Source organism: Lissotriton helveticus, chromosome 1_2 (genome assembly GCF_964261635.1).
Source record: "Lissotriton helveticus chromosome 1_2, aLisHel1.1, whole genome shotgun sequence".
NCBI lineage: Eukaryota > Metazoa > Chordata > Amphibia > Caudata > Salamandridae > Lissotriton > Lissotriton helveticus.
In genome coordinates this window covers 144,179,609-144,198,048 of record NC_136058.1, presented here as the reverse complement: position 1 = coordinate 144,198,048, position 18,440 = coordinate 144,179,609, and the positions used below count along the sequence as shown (strand labels likewise).

The following is an 18,440-nucleotide window of genomic DNA, read 5'->3' as shown; positions in this document are numbered from 1 at the left end:
CCACAGCGAAGGCAGGGAGCCGTCTTTTGATGATGCCATGGAGAAAGCCATGACGCGGTGGCCAGTCTCCGGTGAGGACGACACCAGCCGGCGCGCAACCTCTCTAGAAGAGGGGACGTCCGAGGACGAATCCCTGTTCTGACGCCTGTCTGGTGCTGTAGAAGTCGCAACCTGGAGCAGCGCGTCGTCGTCCAACACCACAGGAGACACCGGACAGGCCCCCACCTTTCACACGGCGCCGGGGACCGGGGCTGGGATGGAGCCGAGGTGGTCAAGGGGTGGCGCCGGAATAGTGCCGACTCGACCTCCAACGAGGCACCTTCCTGCGTGAAGGAACGAGAAGCAACCAGAGAGTGACAAGGAGTCCCCTGCCAGCCTCCACCCACGAGGGGTAGAGAGGGGCCCTCTGACCCCTGTGGCGCTGCCGGACTCGACTCTACCTCCGATGAGGCAGCCGCCTGCGCGGAGGGAGAGGGGCCCAGGGAGGAACAAGAGATCCCCGCTAGCCTCGATTCATTACGGGGACGAGGGGGGTCCGCCGACCCCTCTGGCGCCGCCAGGGCCAGCAGCTGCCGGCACCATAGCGCCGTCACCTCGGCCTTAGACAGGATCACCTTGTCAAAGGGGAGAGAGGGGCTTGGGGATGCGACCCGAGCCCCGTCGACCTACCGCGACACCACAGGGACTCCCGTAGGAGTTTGCGGCGAAGCCGGGACGCTGTGGTCCGAAGGAGGGACCCCGACGTGCCACACCCCAACAGCACCATATCCTCCAAGCTTGGATCTGAACCAGTCGGGGCCGGAGCCGCCAGCGACGCCGCGGAAGGCCCCACACTGCGCAAGAGATCCGCTGACGTCCCAGGAGGGGGAAGGAGGAAGAGGAGAAACCAGTGTGGCCTGGAAAGCGGCCGCATATGCTTCCATCTGGGCTCTCGGCGCCCCCTCACCGGGAAACGGTTGATAGGGGGGGGCGATAAGCAGGCCGTATCACCGGCGGAGAGCCCACACCCCCAACAGGCCGGAAACCAGCTCTCGGGGACAAACTGAGACACTTTCCTACAGGGGAGTGATGGCTCTTGCGGCACAGGAGAGGGATGATGATGACGACTATGAAGGCTGCTCCGAAAACCTCCCGCAGAGGCTGAGCGAGGTGACGAAGCCGACCTGGACATGCAAGCCGAAAGAAGTTTCATCCGGCATTCCCGCCGCGACTTCGGCTTCAACCGCTGGCACGCCTCGCAATCAGTGGAGCAGTGATCCTCCCCCAAGCACCACATGCAAATTAGGCGAGGGTCAGTCGCAGACATCAAGCATCCACAAGACTAACAAGTCTTGAAGCCCGAAGGGATCCGTACACTGTTCCCACAACACACGAAGGAAAGAAGGGAAAGGCCTAAACAGGCCCAGAGCATGAACCGGATACGCGTTGCACCCGGAAAAGGAAAAAACAGACGTAGGGGCGCCGGGGTGGGACTTATGTGACCTCGCTGACGTCATGTACACAGGTGACGCCAGGGCGGAGCTGCGTGATGCCGTCCCCCCGGGGCGCATGGATGCTGGGCAAAAAGTTTCCGGATCCAGTCTCACGCCTGGAGATAATTCTACGTTAAGGAATCTGCAGCTAGTAGTCTCTATCAGATATTTTAACGAGCAAAGCATGAGGTTACCAACGCGACTAGCACCTCTGCACCGGACACACACCAGGGTAGGTAAAATCAAACTGCTGGTGGTTTCTTAGGCATTGGTCCCTAAGCACCTTAAGTCCTAGAAGGCACCCTCAACAAACATTTGCAATATTATTTATGCAGTGTATGTTTCTCCCATAGGATAACATTACCTTATTTGAGGCTCATACCTCAGAACTGTTATTTTCTATTTTTGCAAAAATCTATAGGTCCGAAAGGACTTACCTGATTCCAATAATCTTGGTTTCAAATATATATACAAATCTGTGTTATTTTTCTAAATTCTTTTCAAATTTCTTCACGAGTGTTTGTCTTATTTATTAACTCTTTCTGCACAACAAATGCTTAACACTACCCTCTGAAAAGCTTAAGGTGCACGACCACACTACAAGAATAGAGTGTTTAGGATGTTTAATTTAAGCCCTGTAAACCAACACGGGTCGTCTGTATTTTTTGTATGGTGTGCCCTTGCAAAACCCAGATTTTATACAGGGTACATGAAAACTGTTTGTGCTTTTGTAGCACCACAGTAGAGCCAAAGTATTAGTTCAGTATCAGGACTTGACCCTCTCGATGTCAGTGATATTGATACCGCTGCAGGTCTTGGAGCTGAATAGACAACTGAAGTGGAGGCGATACAGGTCCCATAACGGGGTTGAATGGTGCTGATGATGTATCCTCAATGATAGCCTGACTGGGGAACCTTGCAGTTCCTTGGCGAGTGAAGGCACACCAGAGGGAGTGAGAAGCACACAAAAAATATGCAGAATGGCCACCTTAAAGACTCCAATCTTCTGCAAACTTGGTAAGGGAAAATTGGATTGGGATCAGTTGAGGAATCAGCTCCACGACTGCAGACCGAGGTGTACCACTGACGTTGTGACGCTCTTGCCTATTCACCTTACGACCAGAGTGTTCGCATGGGGTCAAGTGGTACTTCCTTTTTGCTTAGACTACAGTTTAAACTTACCTAAGGACTTCAAGCACAAAGCTCACCATTTGCAGGCACAGCCTTGGGAATGGGAAAGAGCCTGCAGACACTACCACAACAACATTTGTTGTAAACATTTTCAAGTAGTTATAATTAAAAATGGAAAGATAACAAATATGAACTGATTGACAATATTTATACCAACCAGGCGCGTGTGTGTGTGTGTGTGTATATATATATATATATATATATATATATATATATATATATATATATATATATAGCGCTAGACCTTTGATTTCATATCGGATAATGGGTTGTGAGGAATACGACACCGGATATTACACTGAAATCGAAATTCAATTAAAGACATAACTGATTTAAGATTACCTTCTTTCTTTAATAAAGGAGTAATAATGCCCTGCATGTGCCTGACCACTGTGCACAATTACTCCAACAAGTTCATAATTTTCTGTTGGTGCAACTTTTTTACGCGGAGATCCACCCACGTCAGTATTTTTCCCAATGTCACCAGCTTCAGACGATGAATCCTGACGGGCCATCCCTAGTACTGTGTAAGGCTCCATATTTAGCATCCATGGGAACTATAACAAAGTGAAGATAATAATCACATTAAGATTATTATTGTTTGTATATTAATACACATCTTATCGTCACTACCCATTAATTTTCGCTAAATCGGGAAATAGGAGACAAGCATGCAATGCAGATGGAAGGATAACTAGACCCTCATATTTATGTTCACAGAATAGAAATCAATATAAACCACTTTTTGTGGCACACAGTCATGAGATAAATGCACTCCCATTTGTTCCCAGACTATAATACTAACTTGAGGGTTTTATCTTCCTAACACACAACGTATAATATGAATACATGACATTACTATGCATGCCTTTGATGTTATTTATTCTTGATACAGCACACAACTCAATCCCAAAGGAGTATCGTGATGCTTGGCTGCTCAGAAACTAATGCAATTTAGAACATTCAGGTTTTTAACATCTTAAAATTCGTGAAATTGGAGCAGGTGCAGATATGAAAAGGGACTTTGTTTCAATGAAAATGGGCCAAACATGAGAAGGATCTACCACCAAATCTGGAGGTGCGTATACGTGGGATCTGCAAGAAAGCTTTATTTGTGGACATTAACTGTCTCAAAGGCTGAGTCCCGTATGAAGATAGACAGGAAGGGCCTTATTTAAAGCCTTATGCATCAGGCAGTATAGCTTTAAAAGAACAATAGTTACTTACCAGTATTGGTGTCTTTCATAGATTCACATGCCTGAATCATTCCCCGTCGTCTGAGTGGGAGTGGGAGTCCCACGGTACATAAAAAAGCAATAACATGCCTGTAATAACCAAATAACCTTCGTAATAACCAACCAGGAAGTAAAGTAGCCCTAGCTACAGGAGCAAAAGCTCCCACACTCATGACTATCCTAGTCATTTTGTATAGACCAAACTGCAGCCAATCAGGCGACAGCACCCACCAGAATGTTCTCCCCAGAGGCTCAGGCTGTCAGATTTTCTCGCACAGGAGTGAAACCAGCATAATTGCCTGAAGGAGCCTCTAAGGGGAGGTGGGCGGGTTACATGTGAATCTATGAAAGACACCAATACTGGAGAACCACAGATTACAGGTAAGTAACTATTGTTCTTCTCCAGTATTTGGGGTGTCTTTCATAGATTCCCATGCCTGAATCAGAATAGATAGCAGTACTCATAACATAATGCTCATAGATGCTAATTGCAACATAGTATACATGCATATCATAAAATGTAAAAGACATTGTAAAGGGTCTAAAAGAGCATAGAGGAGGCGGGAGAACGGAGGCTCACCATATTGGAAAAGATTGCGAAGAACTGCTCTTCCCACCGAAGCATCTGCCTCACTTGCTGAGTCTAAACAGTAGTGCCTCGTAAAAGTGTGCCTGTTGGACCACGTTGCAGCTCTGCAGATTTGCAGAAAAGGCACACCAGCAAACAGAGCAGTGGAAGAGGAAACTGCCCTTGTAGAATGCGCTCTTGGTAAGGCCTGTAAGGGTCTTCCTGCCTGTTGATGGCAAAGTCCAATTGTTGACGAGATTCATCTGGCGATTGTCTGTTTTGATACTGCGCAGCCCTGGCGCAGTCTGCCATAGGCCACAAACAACTGATCTGTCTTGCGCACAGCTGCTGTTCTTGAAAGATAAAACCTGAGACACCTCCTGATGTCCAAGGAGTGTAAAGCTCGCTCCGCCGGAGATTGTGGATTTGGAAAAAAAGGTCTTGAGGATTACCGGCTCATTTAAATGAAAGTCCGAAGGGACCTTGGGCATGTACCTCGGATTGGTCCGCAGTACTACCAAATCAGAGGTAAATTGTAAGAAAGGCGGTTTAGACGTGAATGCTTGAATGTCACTGACCCTTCTGGTAGAGGTTAGAGCCAATAACAAGGAGACTTTCCTAGTAATAAACTTAAGGTCAACCTTATGGATCGGCTTAAAGGGGTGACGCATGAGCTGGGCTAGCACCACATTTAAATGCCAAGCAGGAGGTGGTCATCGAATCGGAGGAAACATACGAAATAGACCCTTGAAAAATTGCTGGATTATTCTTGAAGAAAACAGTGAGTTCGATCCGTCCTGACGGAATCGGGAAATGGCTGCCAGAAACACCCTCAGGGTTGAATGCGCCAGACCCGATCTAGCCAGCTGCAGGAAGAAAGGCAATATTTGTTCTGGCCTAGCATGAATGGGATGCAGATCAACAGTTTGGCACCAGGCACAAAAACGTTTCCACTTGAGTTTGTATGTACTAATCGTTGATGGTGCTCTGGCGTTAGCTAGAACCTCTTGACAGTCCTGAGGAATGTCTAAGTGGGCGAATTCATTGTGTTGAGGAGCCAAGTTGACAATTTCAGGGAAACTGGGTCCGGATGGTAAACCTTGCCTTCCTGAATTGTTAAGAGATTCGGAATTCGAGGCAGTTGTATTGGCTTGCTCTCCGAGAGGAGGAGAAGTTCGGTGAACCAATATTGCCGGGGCCACCTTGGAGCAATTAAGATTAGGCGACATGGTTGACTCTTCATCTTCCTGATGATCTTGGGAATTAACGGAATTGGTGGAAAAGCGTATGCAAATATTCAACACCAATTCATCGAAAGGGCATCCCCGCACGAGTCCTTGTGGGGAATCCAGCTTGCAAAGCGTCGGCATTTCCGGTTCTGATGCGTTGCAAACAGATCCAGGTCGGGATGACCCCACTCTCGGAATATCTGATCTAAGGATGGTTGATGAAGCTCCCTACAGATTTTACATTCCTTTGCCTCATGATCCGGATATAGACAATATATACATTTTTTGTGAGGATCTTCCTTGAACAGCCTTAGCTTTCCACAGGAATCACAAGCCCTAAAGAGGGATTTTGAAGTAGACATCGTTTGAAGGTCAAAAACCAACTAAAGAAGAAGAAACTGAGCAGAGCTCAGGGAGACTCCCTTCACACGACGTGCGGTAGAAAATCTGACAGCCTGAGCCTCTGGGGAGAACATTCTGGTGGGTGCTGTCGCCTGATTGGCTGCAGTTTGGTCTATACAAAATGACTAGGATAGTCATGAGTGTGGGAGCTTTTGCTCCTGTAGCTAGGGCTACTTTACTTCCTGGTTGGTTATTACCAAGGTTTTTAGGTTATTACAGGCATGTTATTGCTTTTTTATGTACCGTGGGACTCCCACTCCGACGACGGGGAATGATTCAGGCATGTGAATCATCTATGAAAGACACCCCAAATACTGGAGAACTGCTCTTTCCTGATGGGCAACCAATGCAGTTTATTAGAAGAGGGGCTGAAGAGGGCCATGTAGGAAGTCTGCCAATCAGCCATGCAGCTGCATTCTGCACAACTTGCAGTGTAGCTAGCAAGGTCCTGTTAGCTGCTACCAACCAGCCAGGAAAAAACGTTTTTTAAGAGCCTCAATATTTCAAAACAAGTGCAGCAGATTGCATAGACATGATTTTTCATAGATAGCATTTGGTCTACTTTTACTCAGATATTTCAACCCTTGTTTAGGAGAAGAGACTGGGACAAGTTCAATAGGCCAACAATCAGCCGACCAAAGCTTGGGGGGGGGGGGGGGTTTGTGTATTGGCTCTTAGGAGAGCAAAAACACAATGATGAATTTTTGAAGTTACGAGCTGTAGAGAAGGGCTTAAACATTGACAGAGAGTTACACATGTTTCTATCAGAATAACCTATTAATCGGTTATACTGACCCATAGAACTTCTGGAACCGGCATGATGTTGGCAGAACTTATGGGAATCCATCTACTACAAACCCTCTTACATGACTTCTTTACACTTACTGTTCAGAGACAAACATGCTCTGCGTCTTCTATCACAAAATTCCTGACTCAGTGTAACATACAACACTTGACGTGCGTTAACAATACCTATGCGGTTTCCTAACATCTGAAGTCTCACTCCCCCCCCATACCCACACTGTTGTGCCGTAAAATATAAGATTAACTGGGTTACTTGTTTGTCCATTAACTCTGAAGGGTAAATACCTTTAAGACAACAATTTAATGTGACGTTATCACTAACCAATACGTTCTATTAAACACCAAGGAGCATAATGTTCTGAATTGTGAGGAGGAATTATCTACGGACAACATGTATTGTTTGACTTTAGCCAATAATTAATTATCATGAAATATCCAGAAATAAACTGTTAGTGATGTATAAATGTTTCACGTTTTGTACTAATTAACCAATTATTAGTAACAATAATGAACTATTAGTGATGTACAAACATTATTATTTTTACTTTTCCATATTGATTATCATATTTTGCAGCTTGTCCTTCCGAGGCACTCAATAAAAATCTTCATCTGAACTTGGCTACTCCATACTTGTCTTTACCATTCCTCACTACTTTATGCATAGGTGTTTATCCCTTCTGGGAGGGCCGCCGAATTTGCTCCCATACTTTTGACTACCACTTCCTGACTTAAACAAAAAAGGACATTATGTTCTCCATTTTTACGACATCCGCTTTGGGAATCAACTCCTAACTTCAATAATACAGCTAACAAGTCCACTCTCTATTTTTATGACTTCCGCTTTGCCGCGAACTCCACCAATTTAAATTGGTCAGTTCCAGAACGCTTCTGTTGTGATACAGACAAGATAGGACTACGGAAGCGGATGGTTTACTGAATAAGACAGGTCAGTTCTATCACTTTTAATCCGGACACTAGCCCAGTTTCTAATTTGTGCTAAGTCAGAGGCATCTTTAGAAACCATTTTGCCCGACGGATTTTTATAATCCTAGACTGAATATATAGGGGTATCAACACCGATATAGAGAGCGCATTCCCACATAACTTATTTTAAACAAAAATATTTTTTTCACAGGGACTTATCATAGTCCACTCCAAGCCGATATAATTAATTTATGGCTTTCAACTTACTGGGTTCTTCACCTCTTCCAAGAAATATTGACGTAAGTCTATTACTAATGTGAACACGTTGCTATATAGTCTAAACAGATTTGACTGCATGCTAGTTTAACATGGTGTTTTCCTTTTTACTTTTAGTCAACAAATGTCCCACAGATTGTTCGAAATAATGGCTGTTTTAGACGGATCTTCAACATCATATGAAACATGATCGATAGCCTACTTTGCTGAAGCACAATTGAAGGTGCACATTGTACGAGTTACTTACCTTCGGTAACGATGTATCTGGTAGAGACGATCCTAGCCGCAGATTCCTTAACGTAGAATTATCCCCAGGCGTGAGACTGGATCCAGAAAACTTTTCTTGCCACAGCATCCCTGTGCGGCGGGAGGACGGCACCACGTGACTCCGCCCTGACGTCGTCTGACGTCAGCGATGGTACATAAGTCCCACCCCGGCGCGCCTACCTCAGTTTTCTTCGTATAACTTTTCGCTGCCACAACGCGGAGCCATCACAAACAAAACTGTGAGAATACTGGAACAGTGTGTGCAAACCCAGCAAAACAGAAAGGAAAGAAACTAATAGTGAGGAACAGCACCATCCAGAATACTGCCAGGTACTAAGGCATCAAGACACGGAATAAAAGAACAGAGTGCAGCTACTGAAGCAAGCCTGCAGACAAATACAACAACCTCCCCGGGGGCAGGAAGAATATGAAAGAATGCGCAACAGACTAAGAAGTCTGCAACCACCGCAGAGAACACAGTAGTGTTCCAGGGCCAGAACAGAAGAGCAAATACAATTCTATGTCAGGACCGGAGGCTCCGATTATGCTTTTCTTCCTTCGCTTTATTCTCTATGCTCAAACCACAGCAGCCAGAAAAGCAACAAAGATGTATTTTCTTTTACAAATCAAGAAAAAAACATCATTTAGTCATAACAAAACAAACACAGTATAGTCCCAAGAACATCAACTCCCATCAATCCATGGGGAAACATCATAATATAGTCCTTCTACATTGTCCATGCACTCCTCTGAAAGGTCCTCCATCTTGTGAAGCCTTCCTCTTTCTTCGCTGCTGCGCAGCCAGTTAAGTGCTGTTTTTTCTTGCTGTGATAAAATGTGCTTGTATGCCCTATTAATGATGTTCGTTTTATGCGGGCCGTTTTCGTAAGGGAATCGCTTTTATTTGTGGATTGATTGCCAGGTTGTTTTTCTTGCAGATTCCCTTTGTTTGTTTGTTTAACCGCGGGAGCGCTTTCGCTCCTTTCGCGGCTGGCCCACATTTGCGGCGGAGTGTATTTCCCGCCAGGGGGCGCCAGCGCGTCTCGTTGTTTCTCCCAGCGCGAGAGTCTCCTCAGAGGAGACCGCGCTGAGGGAGCCGAGTACGCCGGAGCCTGTCCCCCTGCCGCCACAGTGTGAACGCCCTGAGGGGTCTGTATTCCCCGCACATTAGTGCTTGACGCCCCGCTGGGGCCGTAATTGCACGGAGACTGCAGCTCCGGAATCGGCTGCGGGCAGGGAAAACTAGGTCCCGAGGAGTACGTTTAGCGCGCCAGGTGGCGGCTGGCCTTGTCCAACGTGAGGGCCTGCGCGCTTGGGGGTATAATCTGATTACCCACAGCGGTCCATCCGCAATTTAACCCTTGCAGCTCGTGTGACCTGCCCAAAAGTTAACAGGCCTGTTGGTCTGCAGCCAGCCAGCATTGCAACACTCTCTGGTGGTCAGGGGTATAATCAAGCACTGCTACCTGCAGTTAGTTTGAGGGGAGCTTGGCTCTGCTGAGGTTGTCTCCTGGTGTGTATTGGTAGTGATGGAGCAAGGGGAGTATTATGAGGAGGAATCCACCCAGTATTTACCCCTAGACGATGACTTCTTTGAAGCTGTGGATAGCTCTATTTACCGGTGTGTAAATGAAGTGGTAGGCCCTATGGAGGAGCGTCTGGCTAATCGCATCGTGGCAGAGTGCGCAAAAATTGCGCAGGCCGGATCAAGTGCGATTCCCCCCGCTCCGACGCCCCAGTCAGAAGAGGGGGCGCCCCCTCCTAAGAAACGGTGTGCGGAGGGTGGCGCTGAGGGGGCGCAGGGGGTGGATAAGGACGCCTTTGAGCGCTTGAAAAGTGCCTTCTTGGCGAAGTCCGGGCCACTTCCTGCTGACCCCCCGGCGCTACCGGACCCGACGCTGTCCACGGCTCCCCCCTCCCCATCTCATGATGGGGGTTCCCAGACGGACAGCGACGGTGAGGGGTCTTCACGTTCTTGGCGTCCTTCAAGTTCCGCGGGCACGTTGCCTCAGGATGAGTCAGGCATGCTGGACCCGGATGAAATTATGCATCCGCGCTCCGCTGCCTGGGCACCTGGGGACAAGGTGGCCAAGTTCGTGGCGGGTCGCCTACGGAAGCCCCTTGAACAGGAAGCACGTAGTTGTCTCCGAGCGGAGTGTCCCCGTCCCACACTAGCAGGGAAGGTAGCCCTTACGCCCGAGTTAGATTCAAAGATGGCGACCTTCCTGGCCAAATATGTAAAGGACCCGAGGAAAGGCATTGATAGGTCCTGGCGTTCATGCCAGGACAAGCTCCTGGACGCCATTGGTCCGATGACAAAAATCTTGGACATGGCAGAGGAGGCGAAGGTCACGGGCGATCCCATTTCCCCCGAGGTACTGTCCAATTGGGCGCAGAGGGCTATCATATTTATGGGAAACGCCAACTGCGCACTCTCAACCGAACGTCGGCGGTCTCTGCTTATAAAGCTGGACCCTAAATTAGGCGACTTGGCGTCCTCGGAAGCAGGCGCCGTGGCTCAGGGAGGCCTGTTCGGTGAACCCTTTGTTAAGGAGTTGGGGAAGTTTGTTGCCACCTTCACGTCATTGGACAAAGCCCAGTCTACTATAAAAAGGGTGTTTCAAACGCGTTTCTCCCAAGGGGCCGGTCGCGGTAGGGGCCGCGCGCCCGGCCGTGGAGGCCAACAATCTGGCAACAGGGGACAAGGCTCCAGTCGAGGACAATATAATTCCTCGACGAACTTCAACACCTTCTACCCTACCCGAGGGCAGCGGTTCCACGGACGCGGCGGCTTCAAGAACAACGCAGTCCGGGGACAAACAGGCGGTAAGTGTCATGCCTGCGGAGCAGGTTTCTATAGGGGGTCGTTTAGCGGCCTTTCAGGACGTTTGGGCTCAGCTTACGTCAGATGCTTGGGTCTTGCAGACGGTGAGGGGGTTTCACATAGAATTCTACGACCAGCCTTTTCAGGCAGAACCCCCTCGACCCATCTCCTTTTCAGTTCCCGACGCCCAGCTGATCGACGAGGAGGTGTCCGCTCTTCTAGAGAAAGGAGCCATCTGTCGATCAGCTCGGCATCCCAACGGTTTCCTCAGCAACGTCTTTTTAGTGGAAAAGACAGACGGAGGTCGGCGTCCGGTAATCAACCTGAGAGAGTTCAATGGTTGGTTGGTTTACCGACACTTCAAAATGGAGGGCATACACCTCCTTCGGGATGTCCTCCTGCCGCACGATTGGATGGTCCGGTTGGACCTCAAAGATGCGTACTTGGTGGTTCCGGTCCATCCTCCCCATCGACGTTTTCTCCAGTTTCTTTGGCGGGGTCAGGTGTACGAATTTGTCGCCCTTCCTTTCGGTCTCTCTTCAGCACCTTGGTGCTTCACAAAGGTGCTTCACCCGGTGGTCGAGTTTTTGAGAGGTCAGGGGATAAGAATGATTGTGTACCTGGACGACATCCTTCTCATGGCACAGTGCCCGCAGAGGCTGACGGCTCAGTTGCAACAGACGGTGTCCCTCTTGGAGAGTCTGGGATTTGTCATCAACGGGTCAAAGTCGATCCTATGCCCGACTCAGAGTCTGATTTTTCTCGGTTTCGTCGTCGACTCCGTTCAGGCTTCCTTGAGTCTTCCGGCTCCCAAGATAGCCAAAATCCGTCACATCCTGAGACAGACCATCTCCAGGCCCCGGACCTCCCTTCGGCAGATTGCCCGAGTGGTGGGTCTCCTATCGTCCTCCATTCAGGCGATCTTCCCAGGCCCGTTGCATTATCGGGCCTTGCAGAGGTTGAAGGCTCACCATCTCAGGAAAGGGTTGACTTACGATCAGGTGGTGCCTCTGTCAGAGGAGGCGAAGGAGGAGATGGCTTGGTGGTTGTCACACATGGAGGCCTGGAACGGACGGGCGATTTTCGGTTCTACTCCGGATTTGGTCATAGAATCGGATGCCAGCCGGTCAGGATGGGGAGCCCGTTGCGGGGAATTCTCCACAGGCGGCGTTTGGTCATTAGAAGAGCAGGGGCTGCATATCAATTGCCTAGAGCTCCTGGCGGGTTCATTCGCCGTGCGCTGCTGGACCAGGCAGCAAGCGAGTTCATGCGTTCTGCTGAAAATGGACAACGTATCAGCGGTACGCTATGTCAATCGCCTGGGGGGCCCGAGGTCTCGGGCTTTGGCGGACCTCGCCAAGGACTTCTGGGAATATTGTCTGGCGCACCAGGTCTCGGTGACGGCAGAATATCTCCCGGGCCAAGCCAATCAAGTGGCAGATTGGCACTCGAGGCATCTAAGGGATTCCAGTCTGTGGAAGCTGGACGTTCTGGTATTCAGGTGGCTGGACAGTCACTGGGGTCCATTTTCGGTGGACCTCTTTGCGTCCCGTCTCGATCATCAGCTCCCTCGCTTCTTCAGCTGGAGACCCGACCCCCTGGCGGAAGCTACGGATGCTTTCCTTCAGGACTGGAGTCAGGAGAAGGGTTATGCCTTTCCTCCGTTCTCGATGGTGGTGAGATTGGCAGCCCGGGTCCGGCTTCTAGGGGCAGAGGTGGTGGTGGTGACGCCGTTTTGGAGGTCGCAAGTGTGGTTTCCGGTTCTTCTGGAACTTTCTTGGGATTTTCCAATCCTACTCCCCCCGCTTCCTCATCTCCTGCTGAATCCGGACGGGGAGCAGCATCACCTCATTCGCCAAGGCTCTCTCCGCCTCATGGCATGGAGGCTTTCGGGAGACGCTGGGCGCTCCCAGGCCTTTCGGGATCGGCTCAGTGCTTCTTATCAAAGGCCTGGGCAGACAGTACGTCTAAGCGGTATCGGTCCGCTTGGACCAAGTGGTTTCGTTGGTGTCTTCAACGGGACTTGGATCCCGTGGTCGCGGGTGTTGTTCCCTTACTAAATTTCCTGGCGGATCTGGCTGCAGAGGGTCGGGCCTACCGCTCCATTAATGCGATCCGTTCAGCAATATCAGCCGCTCATTGTCCGGTTGACGGAGCCCCGATCGGGGAGCATCCATTTGTCTGCCGTCTTTTGCGGGGTATCCGCCTGTCGCTGCCCCCAGAACCTCGATATTCTGTCCTTTGGGACGTTAATTTGGTCTTAAATCTGTTTTTATCTTGGCAACCGAATAGGTATCTTTCTTTGAAGGAGCTTTCGGCTAAGCTAGCCATGCTGTTGTGTCTCGTCTCCTGCCGCAGGGTCTCTGACGTCCGGGCTTTGGACGTTACGGCACAGGTTTTTTCCCCCGAAGGGGTTATTTTCACAGTAGGTCGCCCTACTAAGTCAGATTCTCGGACAATTTCATACCCGGCCTTTGCAGATGTGCCTAAGCTGTGTGTGGTGGACTGCCTGAAGTCCTACGAGGATATGACCATGGAATTCCGCCCGCCGGGCGAACGACAACTTCTTATTGCTTTACGGAAACCACACAAAGCTGTCTCTTCGCCCACTATAGCCCGATGGGTGAGGTGGGTCATGCAAGAGGCTGGTATTGACACAAAACAGTTTGGGGCGCATTCGGCTAGAGGCGCGATGGCTTCTAAGGCTTTCTCTCTGGGAGCTCGATTGGAAGACCTTATGCGCGCAGCGGATTGGTCTTCTGATTCCACCTTTAAGAGGTTTTATTTTAAACCGGTGGTGGATGTGGCACGGTTGGTGGTAAGTAAGCTTTGAACTAGCATAATCGGAGCCTCCGGTCCTGACATAGAATTGAAATTTGCCTAGCATGGTAACGGTAAGTTTCAATTCTATTAAGGACGCGGAGGCGAGGATTATCCCTCCCGTGCACGGTTAGTGCGAACCCACCCGTATGGCTGTAAGTAACCTGTTTTCTTCAATGTTGCTTGGTGTTTGGAGTACACTGACGTGGCTAGTAAGTGTCAAGATGACTCGACCTTGGACGGATTAACTCCTTGTGTTTTCATTATGTTTCAGGACATGATGGTGCAAAACAGGACCAATAGGATTCAGGCGTGACTTGCGCGAAGAAAGAGGAAGGCTTCACAAGATGGAGGACCTTTCAGAGGAGTGCATGGACAATGTAGAAGGACTATATTATGATGTTTCCCCATGGATTGATGGGAGTTGATGTTCTTGGGACTATACTGTGTTTGTTTTGTTATGACTAAATGATGTTTTTTTCTTGATTTGTAAAAGAAAATACATCTTTGTTGCTTTTCTGGCTGCTGTGGTTTGAGCATAGAGAATAAAGCGAAGGAAGAAAAGCATAATCCTCGCCTCCGCGTCCTTAATAGAATTGAAACTTACCGTTACTATGCTAGGCAAATTTCGATTCACCCCCAGACAACACCAGCAAGAAGGAACTAAACTGAGGGTCGAGACCCAGTCAAGGGACCTCAACCCCAAGGACTGCGAGAATCAGAAGTGCAAGCCACACAAGGAAGCAGAGCACGAGCGAACCCAATATTGGAGACCAAGGTGCAGGGGCGCAGAAGTACCCAGGAATTCATCAACCAATCACCAGAAAGGAAGGATTGGAGCAACAAGGCGAACATCCCCCCTAGGGAGGGAGTAAGAAAAGGGCACTCGCAGAGGACAGCAGCCCTGGGGCAGGCGAGTGCAGAAGACTGAGAAGGGTCCTCGTAGAAACGGGGAGGAAGGGTGGGTCGTGAAGGAATCTGCGGCTAGAATCGACTCTACCAGATACATTGTTACCGAAGGTAAGTAACTCGTACATCTGATATAGACTACTAGCTGCAGAGTCCTTAACGAAGAATATATACCCTAGCCATACCCAAAGGGGAGGAGGGTCTGCGGGAGGACCCACTCAGCCTGGAAGAATACAGGGCCCCACAGGGGACGAGCCATAGGGACAGGGAGAAACCCAGTCCCCCTCCAGGCAGAAGAGAACTTCACCAGCTTAGAAGAACACAGAGACCCACAGGGCATGTGTGAAGGAGAGGCGATGAGGGGGCAGCCCAACCTCCACCAAGCAAAGAAACAAGACAAGACTGTAGGAGAGTGGGGTCTGCAATCCTATGGTCACCCCAGATTTTTGCTTTTTGCTTCACTGGTTTACGACTTTCCCTGGCTGTGGGCCTGCTAATCAGACCCACAGCCTAGCTGTTCTCTCTCTAAATTTACAACCATGTACCGTAGGTGCATTTTCCAATTGGTACTGGGCCACCTTATCAGTCCCTGTACTGTATACCTTAGGTATCCAGGGCATAGGTGTACCCAGGGCCTACCAGGGGCTGAAGCATGTATTATGCCACCCCTGGCTGGCCATCTAAACAGACACAACTGGCTGCACGACAGCTGGGGCAAGGTGGTGTAATCACCCTTTGCTTTAGATATAGTTCCCTATATCTAAACCTAAAATGGACACATATAGTTCCCTATATCTAAACCTAAAATGGACACATATATTCCTATCAGTCACTCCTATGGAAGGCCTTATCAATCCTGAAGGCAGAGTGCTTGGAATTATGTGAGATGGTGCTCTGGCATGAGCTGAGCCCGTTTGTAGCTTGTGGAACCAAGTCCTAATAGCTGTTCCATGATAACGCTATACCATATACTCTTAAGTGCATTATAATCCTCGCGGTTAAATGCTAACTCTGGTATACCATTATCAAAACATGTCGAGTAAGGTGTCATACGAATTGGAATACTACCCCCTCGCCAATTCTGGCGACGGGGGTAGCATTCCACCCTTCTAGAGGGACACGACATGTATGTAACTGAGAACCCCGGTTAAAGTTAACTCGAGCCTTGGCATCACAAAATGGATGCTGCCACCACAGACACAAGTCTGACCTCCTGCTGCTGGGAGTCCTTCCAGCGAGGACGGCTTGGACAAAGGGTTTCCTGCCTTGGGAGGTGCTAGCACCACCCCAGACAGGATTTTGTGTATTGGGTAGGCTAGGCTTGAAAGGAATGAGACATGCCTGGGGCACACAAGGTGCCCTGTGCATACACCGGTTCCAACCAGTTGCTGGGACACTCCAGCCCCAGCTCTGGCGGGAAACCGGACAAAGGATAGGGGTGTAACCACCCCCCTTCCTGGTCCCACCCAGGGGAGGGACCTAGTCAGTAGTGCAGCCCCCTTTAGCAGGATAAAGGTAGGAGCTGGTCCCATTCCAAATCAGATTATCCTGAACAACTTTACAAGAAGAAACTCTGGACTTCGACGTTCTGCTCCACAGAAGACTGAAGAATCTCCCTTGTGGGCAAGGAGTGTCCACCCTGCACAAGCAGGCACCATCAAGCGTCCAGCGGCTTCCCTTTGTCGTCTTCCTTCCAGGATCCAGACTTCAGAGCCCGACGAGACCCGGATTCCCAGACCTCTCCGACCTCAACCCACATCTGCAGCAAAGCTGAGACCCGTGGGTGCGACGAGACACGTGGGACCGGCCATCTTGGAAGAAACTGCACTTCGCTTCCAGCACGACTCCCGAGGTAAACTCGACCAAGTGCTTTGGGGACTGAGAAGCCCCATCCCCGAGCAGCTCCTGCACCGAATATCAGCTCTCCAGCATCCACGAGATCTGCGTGGGGCCCTTCTGCTTTGTTGCTGCTCGACGCGTGGTCTGGTCACTTGCCGGCTGGCTAGTGGCCTCCCAGATGACGAACCTTTGAATCTTTGCTGCTGGTCTGGTTGCTCCAGACTGGCCCTTGCTCCCTTCCAAAAGAGGGGCACCCGGACTCTCCTAGTCCGCACCAGACGCTTTCTCCACTCACCGCGTGGGTTGCCTTTGCCAAGGCCTGTTGACGCCGATTCCGGATCCAACACCGCCGACAGCGAGAGCCTGCGTGGGACAGCTCGTGCCTCCATCCTGGTCGTCGAAGACACCTCCTGGTCCACGTGGCTGCAGAGTCAAGCGTCCACTCTTCACCTGATCGCGACGACGACATCTGGTTCCTTCCTGGTTCCACTCCAGTCACTGGCTAGTGACTGTGAACATTGTCCCCTCTGCTTTCAGGTCTCCTTCAACAATCCACCCTTGGATTGCACCGGACATCTTCTTCCTGGTCGCCTGCAGCATCTTTTCTTTCAGGCTCCATTGACTTCAACGCGAGAACCCGACGCACTTTGAACCCTATGCACCCGCGGCCCGTGGGTGAGGTAACAAGGGCACTTCGGTGCTCCAGGGTAGTTTAACTGTCCTAGTGTCTAGTTCCACAGTCGTTTTAGTCCTATCTAGTCAGGATTGTCCGCACTCACCTTTAACTTGAACTGTACTGTCCATAGACGTTGTTACGCATCTCGCGTGTGAGTTCACACTCTGGACACGCGTTCCGGGGGCCTCCTATTACTTACCTAGTGTTAGTGTAGCGTGGTCGTCCCATCTATCCTACAGCCTCTGGACAGCTCCATTCCTTCTATTGACTTTCACATTCCACTTACTTAGTATATGGTTTGTCGTGCCCCTAGGGCACCATTGTGATTTCGTGCAACTTATCGTATTTTTCAGAAGAGATTGTCATGTGCTTAGCCCTCTGACCTCATAAAGAGTTCAGAGGTGTTGTTATTAATAAATATACTGTTTATTTTCATAACAACCTGTGTGGTGTCCTTTCATCTGGTATTCAAGGGGTTATATTGTGGTAAAACAGCTGGCTTCACATGGCAAAAGAGTTTAGCCTAAGACTGCTTTGTCCATGCTACCATTAGGATAGCTGGTCTATAAGGTTGACTTACAACCAATCACCATAAGGGTTGTTTGGACTGATACAAGGTGATCACTAGAACTAGTGAGCATCATATATCAGGCCAACTTCTCACAAAGACGAAGTGGGGACAGTACACCTCAAGCCATGTCAAGGCGCCATGAACCCACGCCAGAAGTCCAGAGGAATAGACCACGGCGGAGGAATACCCAATAAGAAGAATCACCCCAAAACTCCAAGGAGAAGAGGCAGAACAGAGGCAAAGCCCTCCACTGGAACTCCCACGCAGTGAAGGGGACAGTTGAACCTGACATAGCCTTAAGTTAACGGGCAAGGCAAGAAAGACACCTCAGGCAACAAGGCAGACGTGTGAAGAAAGGCATAGTCTCGAAAAGCCCCAGCGAAAACAAAGGTAGGAGCACAAGGACCCACGCCAAGGTCCCCGGTCGAAGACC

At 49.6% G+C, this 18,440-nt stretch overlaps 1 protein-coding gene across 4 annotated transcripts in view; it reads right to left on the bottom strand.

The window, feature by feature from the left end:
• The window catches only part of USP24 (ubiquitin specific peptidase 24), a 2,099,319-nt gene that overhangs the window by 855,549 nt on the left and 1,225,330 nt on the right, over window positions 1-18,440 (bottom strand). For all 4 annotated transcript variants that reach the window (XM_078670143.1, XM_078670156.1, XM_078670149.1 and 1 more), the window contains exon 48: window positions 3,006-3,220. In XM_078670143.1, coding sequence (XP_078526269.1) covers window positions 3,006-3,220 — 215 coding nt within the window. The remainder of the gene's footprint in view (window positions 1-3,005; window positions 3,221-18,440) is intronic.